The sequence below is a fragment of the Hetaerina americana genome, unplaced genomic scaffold, assembly GCF_022747635.1.
Source record: "Hetaerina americana unplaced genomic scaffold, ioHetAmer1.1.p SCAF_3, whole genome shotgun sequence".
NCBI classification, from domain to species: Eukaryota; Metazoa; Arthropoda; class Insecta; order Odonata; family Calopterygidae; genus Hetaerina; species Hetaerina americana.
The window spans coordinates 38,872,723-38,898,013 of NW_027286874.1; the positions used below are offsets into that span (position 1 = coordinate 38,872,723).

A 25,291-nucleotide genomic window follows, 5' to 3' on the forward strand; every position below is an offset into this window, starting at 1 on the left:
TGAAAGGCGCGCGAGTGCATTTCGGAGCAATTGGGAGGCGTGGATGAAAACAAACGAGTTTGGCGATAGCGAATTGATTGGCGAGACCAAAACATGGCAGCCAGCCTAAGCAACCTTGAACGGAATTCACTACCCCTCCAGTCTCCCGAGTGGGTAATCCAGTTGCAATTATGAAACTCTTTCCTATTCAATAAATTTCCACACTCGTTTTGGATGGAAGTCGTCATTTCGATGAATGAATCAAAATATTTTTTCATTTCGTCGAATGAAGTTTACCCCTCCCCTGGTCTGGTGATTTCAAGCGAACTCAATACGCTGAGGTAAGGCAGTTGGTAAGCTTCCTGGGAAAAATCGAGAATAAAAATAGACTGTAGGCAGGAAGCGATAATGCAAAGTCTCGCAATGCATTCATATTTGAATGTGCGTCAGAGATAATATTCTCGAAATTTTGGTACGATTACTTACCCTTGCAAAAATAGTGGCGATTAAAAAACTAACGTCATATCTGTGTATTCCTTTCAGCCGTCAACGGTAGTCTAAAATAAAGAAAATTGAATTCTTTTCCAAAGAGGTTTTTCATGTCCCAGCAAACGTGCCTTCACAGAACTAACTGAGAAATGAGAGCCAAAAAGTCAGACCTGGCTCAAGTAGGGTTTAGCACTAAAGCTTTCCGAATATTTTATCAAAAGAATTCAGTGCTAAAACAGTTTTCAATTTCGTATAACGAAAAAATATACACGCGAGTACAAATTTCCTCTGTAAGATGAATTATATAATGCATATTGAATGACAGGTTACAACGCGAAATTAACTCTTTTGCTAAAGAATGATACAAGGTTTTTGATATCTTTAACTTTAAAATTAAAAGTTTTGATTTATAGTCAGGCGTGATAAAAAACGTCAATTAGAACTGATCGGTTTCTTTTTAAAATGTATTTATTTAATGTCTCCCACCATAAAGAAAGAAAGAAGGTGACGTACGTGACAACGAAATCAATTGCATCGAAAAAATATACATTCAAAATTCTAATTGTGTTTTCCTTTTAAATAATCATTCATGTGATTCAAGATGTCACAAGTCATTTCCTATGTTTTCGATCGACAAAAAAATCATTTACGATTATAAAAGGTCCTAGCAAGATCTTTGAATAAGCCTTCACTTTTGGTCAAAGGTTTACTAAGGGAATGTATGTATCTAGTATAATTTTTCTTCCAGCTGATGAGTAAAATAAAAAATACGACTATTGTTACGATTTGTCCAAAAATAATAAAGTTGGAAATGTTGGAACTTCCAGTCATCTATTTTCAATCAATCTCATGAGCGTTGTTAACATGTTTTCATTCAGGAATAATCAATCATGTACCTGAATTTATAATGATATGACAGTAATTTCAACCTTCAAAAAACCGTGCAAGTCAATTTTGAGAGAGAGATTGTGGTAGAGGTGAGGGGCGAAATAATATTTTTTGAATTATGAAACTGGTTTAGAATTCTTGTCAAGAAACAACCATGTTGAAGACGCCATATGGCTCCTATTTTAGATGTCTAAATCACTTTGACTTGACGATTTTAATGCATAAATGATTAAGCGTGAAAGCTGGACGAAGTAGCTGAGCCATCACGATATCACATGCTAATTGGAGGGAAAAGAGGGAACGATGGAGAAACCGGAGGAGAGGTAAAGAAACAAATGGGCATGAGTGGTGGATTCTCAACTTGCCGACTCGGTAATTAATTCTCGCATTGGCACGTTTCCCTCACCTGTTGGATGGTTGTCTGGTCCCTGGGTGTAATGGCGTCCGCGCCGATTCCGCTGTCCGGTGACGGCAGGTCCACTGTCAGGCCGACGCCCCCGGAGGGCGCCGCCGGGTTCGCAGCCGGCCCGCTCTTGTAAGCGACGCTCCCTTGTCTCACATACCGCTCCACGAAGGACGCCGCCGGCGCCCCACCTCCCTCTGGACTATCCGCGTATTGAACCTGCTGCCTCACTTGGTATTGATCCCCGAAATAGTCCCGATAGTAGGGGTCGGCGGCCACGAGGGAATAGGCCGTGGTGGCCGCGGGCGTCGACGACGCCGACGAAGATGTGGAGGAGGAAGAGGAGGAGGACGTGGTGCGGAGATTCGAGACGACATTGTTGCCCGCGCCGTTGGACCCGGTCCCTGCCGCCAAGGAGTAGCCCTGTGAGACGGGGACTAGGCCGTACTGGTGGGGTGCCGCGGACACGTGGTCGGTAAACTGCTGGTGTTGCTGCTGCTGTTGCTGCTGGTGTGTCTGGTGGCTCTGCTGGTGATGCCCGGATCCGATATTAGCGAAGATGGAGTACGACGGGGCGGATGGTGCTCCGGGGCTCGAGGAGGAGGAAGGCGTCGAGGGGTTGGAGGTGGAGCCCCCCTTGGGGGGCGCGGACACAACCACTCCCCCACCGCCACCCGACATGACCACTCCGCCCTTGAGGCCCTCGGCCGTCACGACGACCAGCTCGGAGGAGGGGTCCACAAGGACGGAGGAGGCGGCCGAGGAGGCGGAGCAGGGCCTGTTGCCCACGCCGTTGGGCTCCTCCTTGACGCAGCCAGGGGAGGAGGCGCCGCCACCGTTTACCACGATGCTGATGCCTGCCGCGGCTGCCGCAGCCTTGGCCCTCTCCTTGAGGGCGTGCACAGCCCCACCGCCTCCACCACCCCCCGCCGAAGACTGCTCGAGGAGTGGGGACGGGGTTCCGACCCGGCCGTCTCCCGCGCCCTTGGAGCCCCTCGCCAGGGAAACGGGCTGGCTCAGGTCCTCTGGCTCCCTCTTGACGGAGAGATAGTGGTGTGTCGAATGGAGGTGCGGGTGGTGGTGCTGGAGGTGGTGGTGAGGGCTCTGGCCACCGCCGCCGCCCGCCGACCCCTGGTGCAGGTGCGGGGAGAAATGGTGGCTGGGGGACGAACCGTTGCCGCCGCCGTTCCCAAACTGGTGCCCGCTGTGGTGCTGCGATGGGTGCAGGTGGTCCCCGTCCGTGCCGCCGCCTTGGCCGCCGAAGTTGTCGCTCTCCTCGTTCGCCGAGAGGAAGATGCCGAGGTCGGGCGCGTGGTGGAGTTGCTGCTGTTGGTGCTGTTGCTGTTGATGCTGTTGTTGGTGCTGGTGGTGGTGTCCGTGGTGTACGACGTGGTGCTGGTGGTGGTGCGGGGAGGCGGGCGAGGGGGAGGACGAGGAGGTCGAGGACTGCTGCTGGTGGAGGGAGACGGGTACGAGGGGGGGCGGGTGGAGGAGGTCGGGGGTGGAGGAGGATCCGAGGCCCTGCCCACCGGGAGATAGCCCATTGGCCGACTGCTTGCCGTGGGACGCCGACGTCATCAAAGCCCCGCCCACGGAGCCGCTCATCGAGGCGGAGGTCGTCCTGGCGGAGAGAAAGAGAGAGAGAAGCCATTTAAAACGAGGGGAGAGAGAAAGGAAAGAGGGGGCGGGGTGAACACGGTAGGAGGAGGGGACCGTGGGGGAAAATTGGGATAAGAGAACTTTCTCTAAAAAAATAATGAGCCAGGGAGCCGACTGTGAAGTAGTTTACTTCAGGATGAGAAAATTACAGTTTGGCGATAAATTTTTTCGCGATAAACCTGCGATAAAGCAACTTAGGTTGGAGAAAAAATTGAGTACTGACGTTAAGCCTATCTCAAGACAGTTGGCTCTGCTTACCATTCGCGGAGAGGTTCTGGCAGTGAGGAGCGAAGCACAATTGCATATGAATAACTAAATAAAAAAATGAAAATTCAAGCTGTTGAATTTCTAATCGCATAACTATGCCATTCAACAGCAATTGGCAACAAAACAAGATTTTCATATAAAAGGTGAGAAATTTTCTGCAAACGGTAGAAACAAATTTAATGAAACGTGTAACTCACGTGCACGATAGGAACACATTGCATTCATTTTATTCCATGAAGAAACATTTCCGTCAACTCAAATATTCGAAGAAACACTGGTACTAATTACGTCCAAAGGAGAAATAATTGAACATTAAAATTCAAGTCATGAGACAGCCAATACTCGCCTTTGAATGTCACTTAAAAGCATTAGAACATTTATTACTTGGAGCTGTATCTTAGCCGTACGAGAAACAGGAACTGATCATTATATTTCACAAGCCTTTCAAAAAGGACATGAATAAAATATTTCTCTTCCTTATCTGGTAGCGATGGGCGGAATTCTTATCACACTCATTCCTCAAGCACTAATGCATTTAAATTGCGATTTCATGTCACATTCAGAGCAATCAATTACTCTCATCTCTCCACTCGGAGATTTTTTTTAAGGCCACCGAAAATCACCGCAACGCAACGTGGATGCGGGACGTCAGCAAGATGGGGTGGGGGTCGGGGAGGCTCTACTCTCGTGCTGGATCGGAATGGAACCCGAATGGGAGGAGGGTGGGCAGAGGAGGACGGTGGGGATAGAGAAGTGGGAGAAGGGTGAGGGCAGCGGCATCAAGATGCTGCGATCAGCAATGCGGCCGGCCGGTAACCCTTGAGAGCATCAATCACCTTCACAATAACACCATCGATCAAACACATTTCGGGGATTCATGTGGTTGGGTGGACCGGACCTAGGGTTAGTTTGGCCCCTAACCGTTGTCCGGGCTGGATAAGCACGGCGGCTATCAGCGGAGGGCATGAGGAGATGGGAGGACGGAAAAGGAAGGAGGGGATGCAACCGAAGAACAATGGGGATCCGTTGCGCCCCTCCAAGGCTGGAGGGTTTTCAAGAGTTAAAGAGCTCGAGAGAGAAAGAGAGAGAAGTATACAAGAACGATTCTGATGCACTTGATAAGAAAGGGGACACGGGCAACCACACAAAGGCTATGAAGAGGAGGCAGGGAATGATGGGGGGGAGGTGGGTGCGTGGGATGATATCGGAATCCGCCCGCCCGTGTCACGGACGTATGCACGCCGTCTGGGGCGGGGTGCGACCGAGGAGCATGCCTCGGGAGGGAAGGGAACTGGGAGGTGCTGGGGAAAAATTCGAGGGGAACTCACAGGGACTGGGGGAGGAAGAAATAGAGAAGGGGGATGGGAAACTGAGGGTGGATGGATGGGGATAAGGAGCGCCGGGCAAAAATCCGCCCAGTCGCTTCCTCCTTTTGCCAAGAGAAGCGGCGGCGTCAATTTTTTTCCTGCCGCATTCATGAATTTTTTGGGTGGGTGCGGCCGATGAAAATAAGAGGAAAAAAGGAATGCGCAACGCAAAAGCGAGGAGAGATGAATCGGATGGGAAGGAGCACCGGAAAATATGTGTAGTGTTTGAAGAATTCCGAAAAATTGAAATGCGTTTTTTTTTTAAATTTGCATTTTTGCGATCTGCCGGAAAATTGGAAGATTGCAAAATGGAAATTTAATGTATAATCGAGTAGATTACAGGGTGAGCCCATATGAATATGTTCAGGATGGCAGTTTCATTTCATGGGGAGATAATTACAAAAAAAATAGGAATAATACCATTGACAGAAAGGCAGAAGGAAGCGATTGATGTCTTGTATTATTCATGAAATGAAGAAAAGAGTGAGTTGGATGCTAAAAGTTGGAAATTGAAGAGAAATAAGCTGGCCGAGAAGTAAGGATATTGAAAGAAGAGTTGCGCTAGGTAGAGAAGAAGAGTTTACGAGCGGGAGATGATGATGGACATCTAAAGTAAGGAATTTAAGAAAATACTATAGAAAATTTTAAAATTGTGGGGAGTTGGTACGTCTCCAAAAATTGAGTCAAATGAATTAAGTGTAGATTGGAGGCTCTTAAGATGTGGGTGTGGAGAAGAATGAATAAAATAAAATACCTGGAGAGGAAAACAAACTACCAAGTTAAAGCCACGGTATGGGAAGAGAGACGAATATTGGGAGAAATTCCATTAAGGCAGGACAAGTGGATGCAAGAGTCACCGATGTGCTAAGGGATACTAAAGACAGTAATACAGAGTATTATAATGGGAAATTGAGGAATTTAAAAGTGAATGAATTCTATAAGGTGGCTAAATAAAATTATGAAAGTTTGGGAAAGGGCCTTATAAGAGGCAGTGGTAATGTTGTCAATAGATTTAAGAGCATAACATAACAGTTTCAGGGATAGCTTTTTGGAATACCTTCATGATGAGGGTAGGAAAAGACTCTTTGTACTTCTACATAAACTTTATATGGAAGTGCAAAGTTTCTTCTTCTGCCCTCTTCAGATTTAAGGGCATCTAAATTCTTCCAATCGTGACGCTTGCATTCATATTCCTTCGATCAAGATTCATGAGACCACATTATACTAGTAATCACGATCTGCTCACTTGGTTCTTCAGGAACAAAAACTGTAGGCAAATGAACAACTCAGAACCTTAGACAAAATGGAGATCAGTCAAGAACCGAGCAATAAGTGTAACAGCTGTTGAATGCTACATTATTGATACATTTCTCTGGGTGCATTACAAATTTGACGCATTCGGTTGGACGTATTAAGGTGAGTTTGAATTATCCTAAATATAATTCAATAAAATTAATCCCTGGTGTAATAGATATATTTAACACATAATCCAATTTTTTCTAATAACCTAGGTGAATTTGAAATAAGTTTTGTCGGCAATAACACGGAAGTAAATGGTCCACCAATACATACGTCTTTGTTCGATGCAAATATTTGGAATGTTGACATCTTGCTTAGCTACTGATACCTGATTATAGAGGACGTCCGGATTATTTTAAATCAGCAGAGAAACAGAAAAGAGATTAATAAAGTGGACCTTAATAAAAGGAATATGCGCTGCAAATTTTTAATGTCTTTGGAAAAAATCAATGTTCCCTGAAAAACTGAACCATGGCCAAAAACACTTTCCTTTTTTTTATCTCATTTTGATTGAGACTCACTAGGCGGAATAGGTCGAATAATAAAAGCGTTCAAGGGACAGTTCACAAATGTGTGATTTTATGAAAGTTTATGCTACAGTCCAGAACAGGAACAATTAACAAATATTCAATACTTGGTTATATTTAGTCCAGTGCTTTCATTTTCAATCCGGGAGTCGCTTCTCAAATTTGCAAAGAAAGGACTGAAATGAAGGGAGAATATACACGGAATGGAAAGGGTAGGAAATAATTTAAATCGTGACCTGAAGGAAAAAGTGATTGAGGAGTAAGGCTGCAGAGTGTGAAGCTAATAGGGACAAGAGGTATCCGGATGAGAAAGGGTTTTTTTAAATTTTAAAGTGGTGGGGAGGCAAGGAGCTACGAACAACAATGAAGCATAACGCTTTAAGGGTCGAAGGTCACTCATTCGAGCAAGTGGAAGCGAAAGTGTTATCGAACACCCTCAAAGCGCTCTGCTTATGACGGTGATCGCCGTGCCACGATAACTGGTTTACCTGAACGTAAATATTGCGCAACAAAGGAGCTCAAACCTCCATTATCATCCGCTTGAGGGGGTGAGGAAGAGATGAGGCAGAAAGGAGTACACTAGGAAGGATGAGAGAAGAGCATTGTCGGAGTGGAGAGGTGGAGGAGAAGCAATGGAAATAAAAAGCCATTTGGGAGAGAACTCAAGTCGGATGAGATAAACGATTTCATGCACGCGAGCGTTTTACCGCAAGCGAAGTAACAGAGAGAGAGCTCTCGGGGGATCCGAATGGGACATAGTGGAAGGTTAAGAGGAGTCGGCGGAGCAAGGAGGAAGGCGCACTCGGTTAAATTGGATGCAAGGAAGGAAAAGCGGTGGATGGAAGGTGAGATGGGGGCGGAAGAGTGAGAAGGAGGGGTGGGTGGAAGGGGAGATGGCAGAAACAGACAGAGGGAATGAAGAGGAGGAGATAGAAATTCGGATAGGGAGAGCGGGATGAGGATGATGCGTGGGTCTCACTGGACCAGAGGTAGGGGATGGAGTTTGAGGGGAAGGAGCGAGAGGGATGGCGGAGAGGAGATGCTGAGGAAAATATGGAGGTGGGGTTGCTGGCAGGAGGAGGGATGGATAAGGGGAAAGATTTCGTGATAAGGTGAAGGGATGGGAGAGAGCGGGGGAGGGTGAGACGGGTCGAGAGTGGGTGGGGTAGACGGAGAGGGGGAAGAGAGAGAGAGAGAGGGAGGGAGATATGGAGGATCTTAGTGGGTGCAGGGGATGAGAGTGGGGGGATACGGGCCTGGAGAGGGAGCGAAAGAGGAAAGGGTGGGTGGGACTCCAGGAGCGGGCACCAGGGTGCTCGCGTGATTGTCGGGTGGATAGAGGCAGAGGGAGTCTTTCACCGATCTGAAGAGGACTGAGGGAGGGGGTGGGAGAGAGAGAGAGAGAGAGGAGGGAGGGAGGAGGCGTGAAGGACGCCCGGGAGATGCTACGAAGGAGACAAGAGTTTCGAGTAGTCTTTTAAGTGGGACGTGGGTGGTTGGGTGGTGAGGGTGGGGGAAAAAGGGTTCGTCCCTTGAAGGTTTAAGGGAGGGTCGGGTAGGGCGAGACGAGCACATCCTCGCGGCGGCGAAGGGATGACGCTAGGAGGGGAGGGTGGGCGGAGGAGGAGAGTTACCTACACGGAGGAAATGAGTTACTGCCGCATTGTTACCAGCCTAATCTCCCCTTTTGTTTTCGCCCGAGTACCTACCTGCTGGAGTGCATTGTTGTCGGATGAAAGTGATTGTCTCGTGAGCATATATACGCATGAGCGCACCGGAATTTTGCGATTCATATTGAATGTAAAGCTTTTCAAGGGCGGGAAGGAATGCTAAGAATCTCATACGAACAGTTTAAGAGGTAACGCTGCTGGCAAATGGGTGCCATTACTCGGATGAGCACTGTGCTCAAGGGCCGTTTTAGTTGGAAACACGGTGGTGGTCATTTAGTGAACAGCGTATCAAAAAGATGCATGGATGTTGTTAAGAACTGACTAATTTGTGTTTCCTCGCAGCAATATTGCTACAGCAACCTACTTTACGGAGTGGAAAAGAACATTAGTTTTTCGAGGATGGAGTAGCTACGAAAGTCATTTCCACTTCCATCATTAAAGGATTTCCTTTCTGACAGCAAACGAAAAAAAAATCTTGTCACCAGAGGTCATTTCCCTAAAGGTATGGGAATCTTGAAATTCAGTGACATTGAGGAAAATTGGACTTCAGTAATGTAGCCGCACTTATTATTTAAAAATATTTTTTCAAGGTTCATTTTCAACGACCAAAATAAAATACATTAAAACACAAGAAACGAGTCGTTTGCACATTCGTTAAATAAATATTTCTCAACAAAGTAAACCCCTCCCCATGAAGTCAAGGTTTTAGTTGCCCTTCGCCCCTCTGCTTTAATTATGTTCCTCAAGTGGGTGGGTAATGTCATGCTCTGAGTCCTTTTTTATCGAATTATCTAGCCACAGGCACAGCGAAGAGACGGAAGGTCGAGCCGAACGCATGAGAAAGTTTTATCGTTAGTGGAGCTGGAAAAGAAATATAGAGTGGTGTGAACTGTAGGTGGACTAGAAAGTGCCAATTAAGTCCGGAAAAAAACAGCACCTCCGCACAGGGTTGTGGGAAGGGTTTGAGGGAGTCTAAGGGCAGGGTATGAGGTGATAGGGAAGGGGGCCGCGAAAACGGAGAGGGTGGGAGGGATCAAGATCGAGGGGGCATACTAGAATGAGCGGGGAGGAGAGGGGAATAAGGAAGAGGGGCAGGGGCGTGGGTCACCTGGGGATGGGGTTGAAACGGGAGAAAGGAGGGGGAGAGAACGGAAGTGAGCGTGCGAGTTGTGGGGGGGGGGGAGGGGGGGACCTTCGTAATCCATCCCAACCTCTCTCACTCACTCTTGGCGTGCCAACAATTTTTGGGCCCTCGTCTTGTCCCCCGTCGCGGTCGCTGGAATCAGCGAGAAGTTCCTTTACCCCTTTCCCACTCCCACCGACCTTCCTCCTCCACAACGGACACCGCACGCCTTACTTCGTTCTTCCACCACTTCCTTCCCCCCATTTCTCCCTCCCACAATCCTCGTGCTCGCCCGTCGTTCTTCCTCACACGAGACCCCTTCTTCTCTCGTCGCTCGCTTCTACACTTTTGCCGTGGCAATTTACCGAGGAACTGAACCCGAGAAATGACCCTCTTTTACACCACCTTCCCCCACTACTACTCCCCTCGTAGGTACAATCCCGCTCAGTTGGGTTGCCGCCGCCGGCGGAGTGGTGTTACAGTGATGATCTCACGCACTCGGCCGTCGAACAAGTGGATAACATGTTGCACCGATCCTTTTAATTGTAAACGCCATTTTGAGCAATGTTTTGGTCGCTCGGTCGTAGGCAGTGCGTTGGGAGAGGGAATGTGGCCCTTTGGAGGGAACAGGATACGTTTAAAGTGTGTCACTCATCCATTTGTACTGCAGCGGGGGTGGTCGAACGGGGATTTTCTTCCCGCTTCGCGGGTGCGAGATATATAGCCTGTCCGCGACGCCTTGGGCCTTCCACCGACCAGGGAGTGGAACAGCTCGAGTGATCTAATGATTGAAATAATTACTCTACCCGATGAAGCTCCGGCGTGTTTGTATCTCGGTACCGGAAGTTTTGAATAAGTTCCAACGACTACCACTGACTATCCTTTAGGAAAGTTGTGGTGACAGGCCTTAGAATAAATTACAGTTGAATGTGGAAATGCTGGCATTTTCTCAAGGAATAGGAAGAAAAATTTCCTAAAGCGGTGTATTTAAAACTTACACGCCCAAAAGATTTTGCCGGGACAATGAATGGTTATGATTGATTTCCATTGGCGGAAGATGCCTTTTCATTCATCTAGCTGACAATATTTGCGGTCCCATTAAAGATAGGAGCGCGTTTACAGTTAAGAAACGGTGAGCTCATTAATTCTGAAAACCAATCACGATGGCTGTTAACCCTACATATTTATTTAAAATATTTTATGACTCTGTGGGTGATCAGTGATTTATCAATGCCGATTAAACGTTTCACGGACTGACTTCCCGTCCATTATGCTGCAACTTAGAGGAAATAAATTGGGAGATATTACGATGAAAGAAGGTCGTTTTACCGAAAAGCTCAAAAGACAGAAAAATAAAGAAAAAAAGGATTGGGCGGAAGATAAAAGAATGTAAGAAATATAGGAATGAGATAAAAAATAAAGAGTGGCAGTGAATTGAAGTAGAGGAAATAAAAAAAATGGCGTATTCTAACGGAGAATAGTTACCATTTCCAACAGTTTATGAGTAAAAATAAACAATTGACGGGCGTAAAAAAATACGAAATAACCTCTGGCAGAGGAGGACCCTCGCTCAGGGATAGAAATGAACCCGAAAAAATATTTCGTTTATGACACAAAATGGGCTATAAAATGAGTATTTTATCGGTTCATAATGGCATCCTATAGCCCGGCATGTTGGCCGACGGTCACTCTTTATTATCCTTTGTTGTATATCCCGTTATGAGAGGAAAATAAAATATTTTAAATTTTGGGAGTAGATTTCACAATAAAACTTAACTTTTTTAAATGCGCAAAAAATGCAAAAATGAAAAAGCAATCGTCTAAATTTCATTCGGCGTTCATAACCAGGAAGCGATGCGATGAAGACATTTGTACAAAGTAAATTAATAATCGACGTCGGTATTAATTTTTCGAAAAAACTTCTTCCATCCGAGTAAACCATTATCTTGCAGAATATTTTGAAACTGAAAATTTTTGGATAGAATAAACGGCAACAAAATACTGCCCGTTACATGTGTTCGTTTACGATAGTATGGAAATGATTCGCTGGTGCTAAAAAAGCAATAATTTTTCGCTTACCCCCTGCTGAAATACATTTGAAGGAAAAAATCTTGAAGACCGAACGAATGATAGGGTTAGTGATTTTTATGGTTTACATGAACGAGCTGCACATCTGCAACGCATAAATCATACTTATGACTCCATAAACAAGCCAAATTACGCAGTCGACGCCATATTTAGGTGAGGTGAAACGATTTAAAGACCAAACTTCGTGGGTAGTGGTGCCAGTAATATATACAGCGGGGACTCGCTAATTGCTAATGTTGCCCACGTGTTTGCGGACCAATAAAAAAAGCGCAAAACCACCGCCGACCCGCAGGCCGATCGCGTGGCGGCTGTCTCAAGTGTGGCCGGCCGTTTGTCCCCGGATGGCCATACCCACTCATGACGCGGGGAGCGAGGCGACATCCACCGGAGGGAGTGCCGCCGATCGGCGATTCGCGACGATTCCCTTTCCCGAGTGACCGGTCGCGCTCGGCAGCGACTTGTGCGGCTTCCCCCGAGCCGCGTTTGTGCCGCGGGGGCGGCTCGCCTTCCCAGAGGGAAAGGGTCGCCGGCGCATTCCCAGACGTAGTCCCCGCCGACCTCCATCCCTCCCACTGAGACCGCAACCCGCACACTCCGCCCCCACCCTCCCCCATTCCCTCCATTTTGTTCATCGGTCGCTCGTTCGAGCGAGGAGACGCGCGAGCGAGCCATAAATTCGTGAGCAAACACGCCCTAGGGGAGTCGCCCCGCGGCCGGCAATTGGAACGCCACCGTTTACACGAACTAACCACCTGTGCTAAACCCTCCCTACCCGCATCATCCCCTCCATCAGCCCAAAACCCCCCTCCCCATCTCTGCTAGCCTTCTCTCTTCCTCCCGATTTCTCCTCCTCCTCCTCTTCCATCCTGGGTGCTCTCATCCTCCTCCGCGGACACATCTCCTTCCCTCTCCCCTCCCACCTCTCTCCTCTCTTTCTTCTTTTCTACTCACGCCCCGTTCCCTATCTCGAGAAGATCTCGACGGTTTGAAAGAGCAAGGCAAGACTTTTCACAGATCTTCCACAAGAAGTGATGGTGTGCCTAGTGAGCCGTCGCATCCAGCATCTCTCGTCTGTCAAAAGACCGCCTCTTTGCCATCTTTCCCGCCCCCTCCCAACTGTTTCCCTTATCGTTTTCCCCAATTTTTCTGCGAACCGCTCACCGTGTCCTTGTGGTCTCAATTGTTCTGTCGCAGAAAGAAGTGGTGATGATAATGTCAGAGCCGAAGAGTTTATCTCAAAAGTCGGTATATTGCTTCTGTTTTTCCTCCTCAAGATCCGAGTCTTGTGAAGAAATCTTTAAGTAGCCATCTTCTATCGATGGAACTTAAATGTTAAAAAAATTAAGATGAGGGATAACTTTTTTCTCATATATATGTACTAAGACTAATTTTGAATCAATTTCCTCGGTGATCCTTAAGTGGAGTGTATGTAGACATCAGGGGTGGGTTGATCTGATTTATAACGGGGATACTGTTCAGGGTCAGGCACTCTATGCAAAACGATATCCAGAGAAAAATATGATCAATATACAATATTTTCACTTCGATAACTGCTCCAGATCACATTTGGTGAGGTTAATACTGGTTTAAATGCAATCAAATATCAATCAAAGGTAATGTATTGAAATACAAGAGCGATTGTAAATGTATCAAGAAAAAGACATCGTCTAAATAAATAAAATTAAATTTCAGAGTATAAGAGGATGTCTCGGAGAACTTAACTGGTAAAGCACTCGGCTGGCTATCGAGAGATCCGGACTAGAATCTCGTTCAAGGTGAATGATTTTTACACTTTGACATCATTGCATTTTTTTAAGACATCGGCATTTGAAGTTCAGCAACCCATTTAATCCCATTGATGCCCGTTTCAATGACCCTTATATAAACCTAAACACGCCATTTTCCTTCCTTTGAGTCACTTGTAGGCTATCCCTTGATTTTCATGTACAACAATACTTTTACCAATCACTATAGCTGCTTAAGTTTTAGATTCCTTCCACCCTCATTTATTGACGCCGCTTTTATCATTTGAAAATTTCAAATTCTTAGATTGGCATTATATTTACATTCTAAAGGCAGACAGCAGTTTCTCTGTGGTATTTAACCAGTTTGAAATATTCCGGAGTATTATTTCCTTGTCTTTAACGCTTTGAGAAATTGCTATACTGCAACGTTTTGTCTATAAAACTCGATATGGCGTAACTTCAAGGTTCTCCATAGTGACACATTCCCATTAATCTCTAGCGTGGAAGTAATCTTACGAAAAAGACAGAATCAATTAACCCCATCACTCAAAGCACGGTGACGTCATATTTTTAAAGAGCATGAGGATCGTGGCAAACAGCCTGCGGCTTAGCTTACAGAAGGTTTCATAATATTGATAACTGAGAATGATTTAATGGGACAGATTGACCGAAATGGACCGCGGCTGCTATTGCGTGACTATAATCAATCGACCGTACACCAGTAATAAGGACCATTAACTTAATCACTGAAGTGCCTCGGTTACATGTGAATATCGTGGAAAAATTATTATTTATTTCTTAGGCACATGAAATGCTTGCATTTGAAATAGGTCTCCGAGATGAGAAAGGTCTTGACGATGGGTTATGCAGTTAGATCAATATATGTTGCATGGATGTGAGCCTCATTAAAAAGTAAGTGTTCTTTACTTGTTAAAAGTATGCTTAGAAATGATGAAAGTTTCACATGGAAGAATTGCGGGAGTACGTTAGCATACTATACTCTCGCATTAATACCAGAAAGGATTAATTATTTGCAAAAGCAAACGTTTTTGCTAACTGTTATGGGCTGATCGTCGATTTAAGAAATTTCGACGAAAAAACGCGCAGTAAACCCTTTCATTATGATAAAGGGATGGGAAGAGATAATTACGACAGCGTGATTTCCGGTTTGATTCATGCAAAATTTGAAACACGCAAGTCAAGACTTCTCAAAGAAATGGATCAGCTAATCTGATATGTGATCTCGAATTATTTTTCATTGCGAAGTCACTTTATGACACGTTTTAAAATGCCTCATAAAACGGCCCAGTGTTTACGAACTTTTCTTCTGCTCTTCATCCTTGCGTGCCCAATTGTGATAAACTTTTTCAGAAGACGCTGATTTATTTCAAATACACCCGTGAGGAAGACGTATAATCCAAGGGATAGACGTATACCCAACGATTTTTTCTCTGAAGAAACAATGGTATTCCATAATGAATGAAGGGATCCAAAAAACGGAGTAAGATTTACCCATTAAACAACTTATAAATAGCATAAATCCATCCGTTCAAAAAGATAGATGCGATTCAATGTGTTTTACTGCTAAAAACACTAAATATCTCATTACATCATAATAAATAGGAGGGTGTATAAATATAGTGCTGATAGGTACTTCGTAAAGATAAGATAAGAATAAATATATATAAATATAAATAAGAAACAAGAATAAATCGAATATATTGAATACATTGCTGAAGCGCCCATTGTGGTTCTATTGTTTTGGAAGTAAAAAAATCTATTCATAATCTCCTTAAAATTTTAAGAAAGGAAACAATGGGAGAGGGGGGGGGGAAGAGCTTGACTCATTTCTCCGACTGACTTCCTGATGCTCTTAGGAACCCATCCTCAAATACATTTCGCAGACCTTCCGTGAGGTTGAAAGACGATTCCCGGAAGATGATATTTGACCCTTGGGCGCCCCCACCGTCAATCCCCGCCTCCACTCCCTCCACCTTGCCCCTCTTCTCCTCCAGCCCCACCAAAACATCTTCACATTCGAACACCACTCATTCCGCTCCATTGTTTTCCAGACATTCTCCGACCTTTCCCTCCTAACTCCACCCCACACTAGCAAGCTCCTTCGACCGATCTTTATTCCTATCCTGCTTCAACAATGTTTTTTTCTCCTTCCCCATCCAACTTTATATCTTAAACTCTGTCGACCGATCTCTTTGTGATTTCCCGTCTTCAAAGATTCTTCTCTTTCGCATTACTACTGTTTATACAATTTACTTTTCTAACACATTTATCTCCCTTCCTCACCACACTTTCGCTGTTTACAGTGCCCGGCACTTGTTCTACCCGCATTAAGATTGAATTTAGCCATTTATTTCTATACTCAAGATACTATAAAGCTTCTTGGCGAGGTTTTTCATCGTCATCATCTCTGGTCTACGCATTGAGTTCACATAAACTCATTAGAAAGTGATGCAATGTTTCCAAGGCGTATATTTCATTCTAATACCTGTAATCAGATAATGCTCATGATTATTGTGACGCACATACGTTTCATGTAAATATGTGTTTAGAGTGTGTCCATATAGACGTATATTACTCAATGTCACTGACATTGTCACTGACAGAGACACGGACGACCAATGTGTATTCCCACACCTGTCAACTCTTAATTAGGTGCGTGATTTACTCTCCGCTTCATTACTATTCAAAATACATTCCTGGTTTTTATATTTTTAGAAATTGGCGATAAATAGCGTAGCCATGTGCATTTGAAGGCTTCTTCTGAATTGAAAAATTAAATAAATTAAATAATCCAACGACGTACATTAAGATTTCAAGCCAATTGCTTGCCGCAACTTCGCTTGAAGTATTCATCCATCGAGAAGAAGTTCATGAGGCATTGAATTTTCCCTGAGGCTCGTTGTGACTTCGTTGCTAGTCGGCGTCCTCGTTTCCTCAACCACCCTTTCGCACCCGAGAGTCACTCCGCCTCCCCCTTTTCGCGCCCCCGCCCGCCGCCACACCCCTCCCCTTCGTCCTTCCCTTAATCATTTTTTTCCGTAACCCTCTCCTGTGCCTCCACTTCCGCCTCCAGGCACACCTCCTCCCATTTTCCTCCTCCGCCTTCTCCCTTTTCATGCGCTGCTCCGAGGAGACAATGCATCTCCACCTCCCTTTGACACCTCCCTCACCAACGCACTCCTCTCCCTCCGACCTCCCCCGCACCCCGGTCCAGCAACCTAACCGGGGGATGCCCTCCTCGCGTGTCGTGAGCAGAGTGCACCTCCTCCCATTTCACCGCTCCGAGCAACAGGGGCGTCCCCGCCTACCCCTTCAATCCCCCCCTATTTTCCACCCTCGTCCCCCAACCCACACGCCTCACCCTTACGGATCCCTTTATCCGTTCCACGAACGCCGACCGCCCCCTCGATGAAAAAACCTTGGTGAATCCTCTCTCTACTGCACCCCTTCCTACCCTCGTAACCCCTTCCCCCATCGTCCTTTCCGTAGTCTCCTTCGCTATTTACGCCCCTTTCCCGAAAACCGGTTTCGGAGTAGTAGTACGCAAACTCGCACGCATCCGAATATCCCCGCACACAGTAGCCACCGTCTTCGATGCGAACGGGGTTGAAAAGGAAGGGAACGAACGATGAGGAAAAAAAGATAAGCGAAACAAAAGGGAACGTCGGAGAGGGGGGAAGGGTTTCGGTGTGGGAAAAAGAGGGAATGCGGGGGAAAGGGATCGCGGGGAGGGTGAGCGAGCAAGAACTGTGAACCGGCGACGACGGTTAGTGAAAGGGTTGCTCTCGGTTATATAGTGCCCCAACGAGGGGTAGGGGAGGAGGGGCGAGAAATAGGGGTGTATGTGAGGGCGAGGTGGGTCGTGTGTGTGCGTGTCTGTGAGGGAATGCATGCACGAAACGACACTTACGCGGGCACAAGCGATACGTGCGCATGTAGGGATGTTGCGAAACGGGGTAGAATAAATGAGACGCCGTGGGGGAGGGCGGAATGAGGAAGCAAAGGCCCGAGAGAGAGAGCGGATTGAAGGGGGTGCCGAGCGTGGCACTGGAGATCAAAGGAGGGGGAGGAATTCGGCGCCCGGCAGGGCAGGGAGAGAGCGCCAGGGTGGCGTGGGAGGGGGGGTAAATTCGCCCGCACTTAGAGGAAGGGGAGGAGGAAAGGCCTAGGGATGAACATGGCTGCGCATTTCTCTTCGGAAAGAGCGAGGTGGGGGAAGCGAATAAAAGACAGGAACAGAGGAAAAAAGAGTGAAGGGTAAAACTGAGGCACGGAGGGGAGACTGAAAAGTAAGAGAGGCCCGATGTGGAAAACATCAATGTTCTTACACTTTCCGTAAACGAAGAAAATTTAAATGCATAGATCACGAGCGCGAACACTTTGTATCGTACAGTCTTGAGTTTAAAAAAATCGTTTCGTAATTTCTCGATCCGTCATGTATAGAGAGAGATTTATTGCATCAAAACGGCAGGAGATGATTGCGTGCACCTCAGCAGGGAGGTGGGAGACTAAAACTTGAAAAACACCCCTGAACGGGGTATGAAAATTCAATCTTTAGAGGTGGAGTAATCCGCAAGTTATCACAGGTACATACAAATTACCGAGAAAGCCGTGGGACGCGAGACGCAAATGCTACACATCGCGGATTTAATAGTCGGCTTTGAAATAGGCATAAATTTCTGTAAAATACGAGCAACGCTATTATGAATTTAAGATACTCAGTCGAGTTCAACAACAATCGCATATCATCGTATTTAACTAACATAGGTTTCTTACAAGAATGCTGGATCTTTGCTACGATCGAGCACTATACTAAAGATAAATAGCACTTATCTACACGAGAAGGTACGCGGAATTGAGACTCAAATGAACGGTACCAATCGCTTGCAACAAACTTGATATATTTCTGTTTAGGTTATAGCATACGTCCATACAAAATATTTACTCAATCATTGTAACATAAAATGAGATATAAACCAACACCAGTTAATTCTTGATTTTCGCATCGTCTCACGGTTTTATGCGTACATATTTCTAACAGCAATAAATATTGGTAATATTTCGGAAAATTGGTCGAAATATTCTTTATTGAAAATGTTTTTAACGGATTTTAAAAATGCAATAATAAATTTTTACAAAATATATGCCTTATTCGCCATCATAAGGTTGGTTTGATTTGAAAAAACGCTACGGTGTGATAAAATCACACAGCCCACATTTCAATCACACATCAAGGTAGAAATGTCAATTGCCTTCTCTATAGAGCATATGACTAAATAATGCTAACGGAGAGAGAAAATAACCTTGGAGTTTTTCAGAGAAATCACCTTATTTCAGAGCCCGGTCCTTAGCCGAATCTTATAACACTATTACCACGACCCGTAAATGGAAAAAAGTCCCCTTATTTAAAGGCGTGATAAAGAACTACAATCCGAAACGTCTGAAAAGATGGATTACTTTTTATTAACGTAAGGATTTTAATGCGAAAAGGTTACCTGGAAGGGTTATGTGTGACGCTTCTTGTTCTCTCTCTTGATGACGTTTTCTCGGGTCTTCCACCGGTTCAGGGGTTCCATATTGGCCGACGTTGCGATGCTCGACTTTTTGCTTCGAAGCGTCGGCCAATAAGAAACCCCTAACCCGGCTGAATACCCGAGAAAACATCATCAAGCAATTACGCCGGGAAAGCACACGATCTTACTTGTTCTGTATTCGTGATGTTTAGCAAAGCCTCGTGGTAATTCGTTTATTACTAATTTTACTGTACATTAATTGAACCGTAATATTCACAAAAAATTTTATCCAAGACCAAGAGTTAAAAAATTTCCAGTTAAATCAGAACATGCGGGTTATTCCCTCATTATTTGTTCCGCCCTGGTATAGCAAATGTGTTCCAAGAGCATGCAGCTTTGATAAAATCCTTCACCGTGATCACCATGTGGAACCGCCACGGGTGTAAAGCTTCCCACGCCTAAATTATACCGAAGTGCATAACTTACGTGTAGAGCTACAGACAACGATACGCGGTCGATTAGAATTGGCATTTTCTCCGCCATCCTCGCCCGAAACATCACCTCAGTGATTTACAGAGTTTCCGTGTTAAGTCGTCCCAGGCACTCGCCTATAAATCATACTAATATAAAAAGGCCGGGATCTGGGCCCAGGGTTAAGGACGGTTGGAGGAGAGGGTAGGTCGGAGAGAAAAAATAAGGAGAGGAGAGGGAGATCGGAGGAGTGAGGACGAAAGCCAGGGGGAGTGGGAACCCTAAGGGAGGCGGACGGGGGTGAGGGGCAGTGGATGACGGGGGAGCGGCGCGTGAGAGCTCCCGGGGCGTCTAGGGGTGGAAGTACGTCGAGGACAGCTCGCATCGATACATTTATTCTTGATGATGTGCCCTGGACGGCTGAGGACTCAACCGACCCGCCCGCGGGTCACCGATAAGTTTCGTTGGAGAATCGCCATCTCCTGATCGAATCAATCGGGACGCCCTAAATCTCTTCCAGTCCTCTCCCGCGTTCCCGAGGCCAACCACTCGCGGCCCATTTCGTTTTAACTTCCTTCTGCTTCCGATCGGAGGGAGGGAACTCGGTGTCGAAGCGATGGAAATCCCATTATTATACGTGGAGAGTGAAGACCGGAAAAGGGAGCGGGTCACCTGATTCTCCAGGGTATCACTCCCTCCCCCTTCCACCGCTGAGGATACTCGTCCGCTCGTGTGCTGGAAGCAGGGAGGTGCTTTTCCGCCTGAACGATCCCATTCGCGGACTCCTTAAAAATGCGGGACTCTTCCCTGACGCACGCTCCCGTTCAACCCTCACCCCCCTCTCCATTTGCCTTTCCAAGGTTCCAACCCACTCGCATCCCTTCTATTCCAGATTCCTCCGCTTTGTGCTGTCGCTCCGACTCGCGTCTCGACTGCGCGCCGACCCGCGTTCCATATTTTGACTCCTACCTCATTCCCCATTATGCCCCCGAGTCCATTCAGACTCTCACGGGTAGTTACTTCATGAACCATATGCGCACAGCTGTCACAGAACGTAAAGGTATCGAGTTGGGAAGGAGGGGTGCATTTTCGTTCGACGACTGCTACGAAGAAAAAAAACGCCGCCTCACCATATTTTTTTTGGGCGGCGCTTATTCACTAGCAGGATTTCTCCTGGTCTTCAATAGAATTAGATTCGGTCGAGAGAGAAGCGATTGTTAAAGTCTTTTTGCCGACGCGCTCCGCCGAGGTGAGTTTAAATGGGTATGCAGGTCGTGGACAGGGCGAGCACATCCTTCAAGGCGGGATCAGCCGTTTGAAACAATGGCACCACAAAGACCGAATACATTTCTTTTAAAGGTGTGCCTTGGTATCTTAATCTGCCGTGCCATCTGAAATTTCCAATCCAAAGATACGAACTTATCAAATCTAGGCGAAAGATCTTTTTGACCCCGACCTTCAAGTATCATTTCCGTCATTCGTTTATCCAACAATGGCGATGACTTTAGGGAAGGGCAAGGGAATAGGTAGAAAGAAATGGCTGTAGTCTTCGGGGAAATTGATGCTTTCAAGAGAGGTCTTTACTCGCGAGGTCACGAGTACTTTCCGCACATAGTTAGTTAAGAAGGGATTTGGTCACGTCGCTCAAAGCGAGACCTATCACGGCCTCAGATCACTTTTTCCACGGCTCCGTTTCTCCTCGAATGCTAAATTTTCAAGTGCACTCCCGCATTTGCACCAGGATGTCGCTATCTCCCGTTCTTAATGACCTACATTTAAACCTTTCGGTAATGCCGCTTTTCCCTTCAATCCTCGCGACCTCAGCCTGCATCCAACCTTAAGTTCGTGCATATCTCACCCTTCACATCTAACCCGAGTCGTCCTCTCTCCTCCCCATTAACTCCCCGGCACGGCGCATCCTATTGCGGCGCGGGGTCTCTCTTTCTCTCTCTCTCTCTCTCACTCACTCACTTTCCGGCCATTCCCTCTAAACCTCCCCTGCCCCCCCCCCCCGCCAATCTCTCTCCTCCCCCACTGCTGTCCGCCCTCCTCGTCCTTTGACCCCTCGTCCCATGTCGCATCCTGTTGCGTCTTCCCCGGGAATGCATTCAAGTTGCCCGTTGTTGGGACGGAATGATTCACTGGCTAATAGTGCGGCCGTTACGGGGAGCCTCGTGTTGAAGCGGGGGGGAAGGGGGAGAAGAAATGGGGAGAGTGACGGTGGAGAAGCGGATAAATGGCGTAAAAAGAAGAGAAACGACACGGACAATAAGCTGTTTGCTAATAGTATATATCCTTTCCCTCGAGTGACTTCTTATCGAGTATTCCATCAGCTTCCGAGGCAGGATCGAGAGAAAAAAAAGAAACGCCCGACTTCTAAATTCCATATAATTAAGGAAACCACCACGTCTAGTAGGCAAGCGGTGGATTTATCTTAATTCATGGTCACCCTTTTCCTGCCGCTCATTCGAAGAAATAACTTGAGCAATTATTTTTCATTACACTCCGGCTGATATGACAAATGAAATTTACGGATTCATTACAAAAATACTAGACGTGTTATGCATGCGCACGAAGTAAAATGTATACACAAATTAATCAGAAACACACTCCTAGCAGTCATTAAAAAAATATAATTAATTGAAACGCGATTATAAAGAGGAATTACAATTAATTCAGCAGCACGTATTATAAACTCCGTACGTTATAAATGCGATAATTTCCTGGTACTAATTAATTAACTCACTATTTTCAAAGTCAGGTTTTCCGTTTTCCTCTAGTTTTCATTAAACGAAGTTCAAATTTGTCGTCGAAGGCATTGAAAAACCTAATTTCCTGCACATTCCAGATCAATGATTCTAAATTTTATTTTCTAGTCTCTCAAGAAAGAGTATTATTTTCATCAGGGAAAGAAATAACATGAATAGATCAAAAGAGAAAATCAAGCAGTTTCAAGGATGGTGTTCATCTGCGAGGAAAACAAGATGAAGAACTGAAGAGGCCCAGGGTACATAAACTATAACGGAAAAGGGAGGTGGGGCATTCAAGTGTGGATGTGAGAGGGGAGGGAAAGAGGGGGGGCAAAGCGTGGCATTGTAATCTTCAAAGTCATTGCCAAAGTAAATCCTGCGACAACGGATCCCCTCAGCGGCAGAGCAAGCATGTGGATGACTCCTCGCGCTTGGTCGTTTCCTTCGACCCCGACCTTCTCTTGTTTCTCTAGAATCTATCCTGCCTCCCCTTCTTGCCACACATAACTGTTTGCTCGTACGAATGATGGGCCGTCAAAGGGCACCACCACGCTACCTCCTACACGAGCGCGATCTCGCCGCATTTTCTCTCACGTCTCCGCTTCGCCCTCTCTCCTCCTCCCGCCATCCTACTCCCTCCCGCTGACTCACGATCTCGTCGCAATCCAGCGCGATATGTTTGGAGCGGGCAAAACGAAAGACTTCCGTGCTATACCTCGTTTTTGCTATTTTGCATGTTAGAAAAAGTGATATTCCCAAATCGCTCCGCTGATGGCATTTGAAATTGAGAGCCATTGAAGGAGGACGTTATTAGCTGGCTCTAACTTTAAACATAACAATGGTATCGATCGATCTTTGGCTCTGAAAAAGATTTTCTCCCTAGCGCGTCCGGATTTTCTAAATTGATGACATTCGTGAATTTCTCGGGTATTCTAAGGAAAAGATGTACATCATTTATGATTAATTCGCTTGATTAAGATGAGTACTTCACAGAAACGAGATTTAGAGGCCCGTTATATTCTTTGAAACGGATTTCTTCTTTTTTTACCCTTGATTCTTTTACGTTACTACATGTTCACCATTTTGTTCAATAAGCACATATTAGCACAACATAAACCATTGTAAAGTGCACTCATCATCCTTTTATCTTTATTTTCTAAACTAACATTCTTAGGGTTTGTACTATCGAACCGCGAGCTTTCAGTTATTCCCACTCCCAGTCAATCTCTTCCGATCACGCACGACCTACCTCATTTCAGCGCTAAGGGGCATGCCATCAAAGAGGTAAGTATCTTTAAGCTTCGAAATCCTCTGGCTTAGATTCCTGCTTACAAGTCGAATGCCTGTTAGGATAGAAAGGACGGAGGAGAAAGATATGCTTGCCAATTTAAGTTGGAGATACAGAGCCAGCACCTGGAGCCAAGGGAGAAATAAAAATCTCTTCGTCCTTTCACTATCTGTTATCCGAAGAATCATATCACCATCGATTTGAATAACCGAATTTCCACCGATCTTCGCGGTAATAAGTAAGTAGTTCGAAATGCATATGATTGATAGTATACACTTCTGTAAATCTAATTTCGTTAACGTAAGACTTTGGTAAAAAAACTATTGAATAACGGAAGACTGCTGACAAAAGCTTATGCAAAATTTATTTTTAAGGTAAATTTATGAGTTCTACCAAGAAGTAGGCGGACCAAGTTTTTACCGCCTTCTTATCTATTATCGCGAGATGCAAAGGAACAAAAATGTAGACACGAGAGAGACGATAAACTCTTACAACAAAGGGAGGGAGATAAGCAAGGAGCTTAAGTGGATTGAATGCGAGGAGAATTATTCCCTACAGCGGGGAGCCTGCATAGACATTAAGGCGGTAAGTATTATCTAGATTTCTCTCGGACAATAGAATGTATACACAGATTGTCATCAATTTTCAAGCCAAAGAATCGCTCCTAGTTTAGTAACAGCACAAGGAGAATTGAAATAGGATATGCGAATGGGGCGTACATTATCAGACCAATGATTTAAAAAAGTCGATTAATATATTAGTCTTTCTTTTTATTTCGAGAAACCTAAAGATTGATATAGACGCGATAAATTTATCCAAAATTTGATTTAAAAAGTCCAAAGAATTAAACTTTAGCTAGATTTACAATATTCCACGTGGACATATTATTTTCTCGTAAGAATCAAATCGTTATTTCACGTAAAAGTTCATTTCTAGCGCTGATACAATTTTATTGATTCAGTTTCTCATTCCACGGGGGGACAAGGGGATTTCAACTAAACCCGGAGGTTGAAGATAAAATCTAACGAAGCAACGATAATTTCCCCTTACAGTGTTTTTTTTATCACTTTACCAAGTTGAATACACTGCTGCGCATTTTTCACGCCGTAGCTGAAAATTTTTGCTGCTATGGTATTATCTAAATCGATTTATTCTCGTCACTGGGTTTGAAATTAATTTTTCGAGCATTGAACCAGAAATAACGTGCATAGGAGAATAGGACAAAAACGGCATGCTCACCATTCATTTTATTGCTTTCAATGAAAAATAATGGTTAATGCATTAAAAAAAAATTTCATAATTATTTTCGGTAAATTCCATGAATCAACTGTGGAGTTCCCATTAGAAGCTATGGTTGAACGGCTTGAAACTATTTGTTTGTGATGTCCGACGTTGGCCAGTCAGAGCAACCGCTGCACTGCAGACATTTAACATCATTTTCCATTATAATATATTGGACACTGAGACCAGCCATGAAAATCCATCCATTTCTCCTGTGATGGGGAGGAAAGCAAGCCTTAAATCCATCTACTAGAAAATTGAGGCAGCGTGTCAGCCGGCGAACGGGTTTACGGCTCCAAAAGAATATTCCGATGTGGGATAAATGAAAGAATAGGTGAAACGACGATACTAGCAAAGGTTAGGATGAGCGTAGAAAGTTCCGGAGGAAGTGGGAGAGGGGAGAAGCGAGAGAGAGGGATGTGGGAGGGGGGGGGGGGAGAGAGGGGATATAGGTTTACCGGCC

At 45.5% G+C, this 25,291-nt stretch overlaps 1 protein-coding gene across 1 annotated transcript in view; it reads right to left on the reverse strand.

Annotated features, from left to right (window-relative positions):
* grh (grainy head) overlaps positions 1-25,291 on the reverse strand; it is a 448,313-nt gene that overhangs the window by 162,499 nt on the left and 260,523 nt on the right. The window contains exon 5 of the mRNA XM_071587167.1: positions 1,763-3,380. Coding sequence (XP_071443268.1) covers positions 1,763-3,380 — 1,618 coding nt within the window. The remainder of the gene's footprint in view (positions 1-1,762; positions 3,381-25,291) is intronic.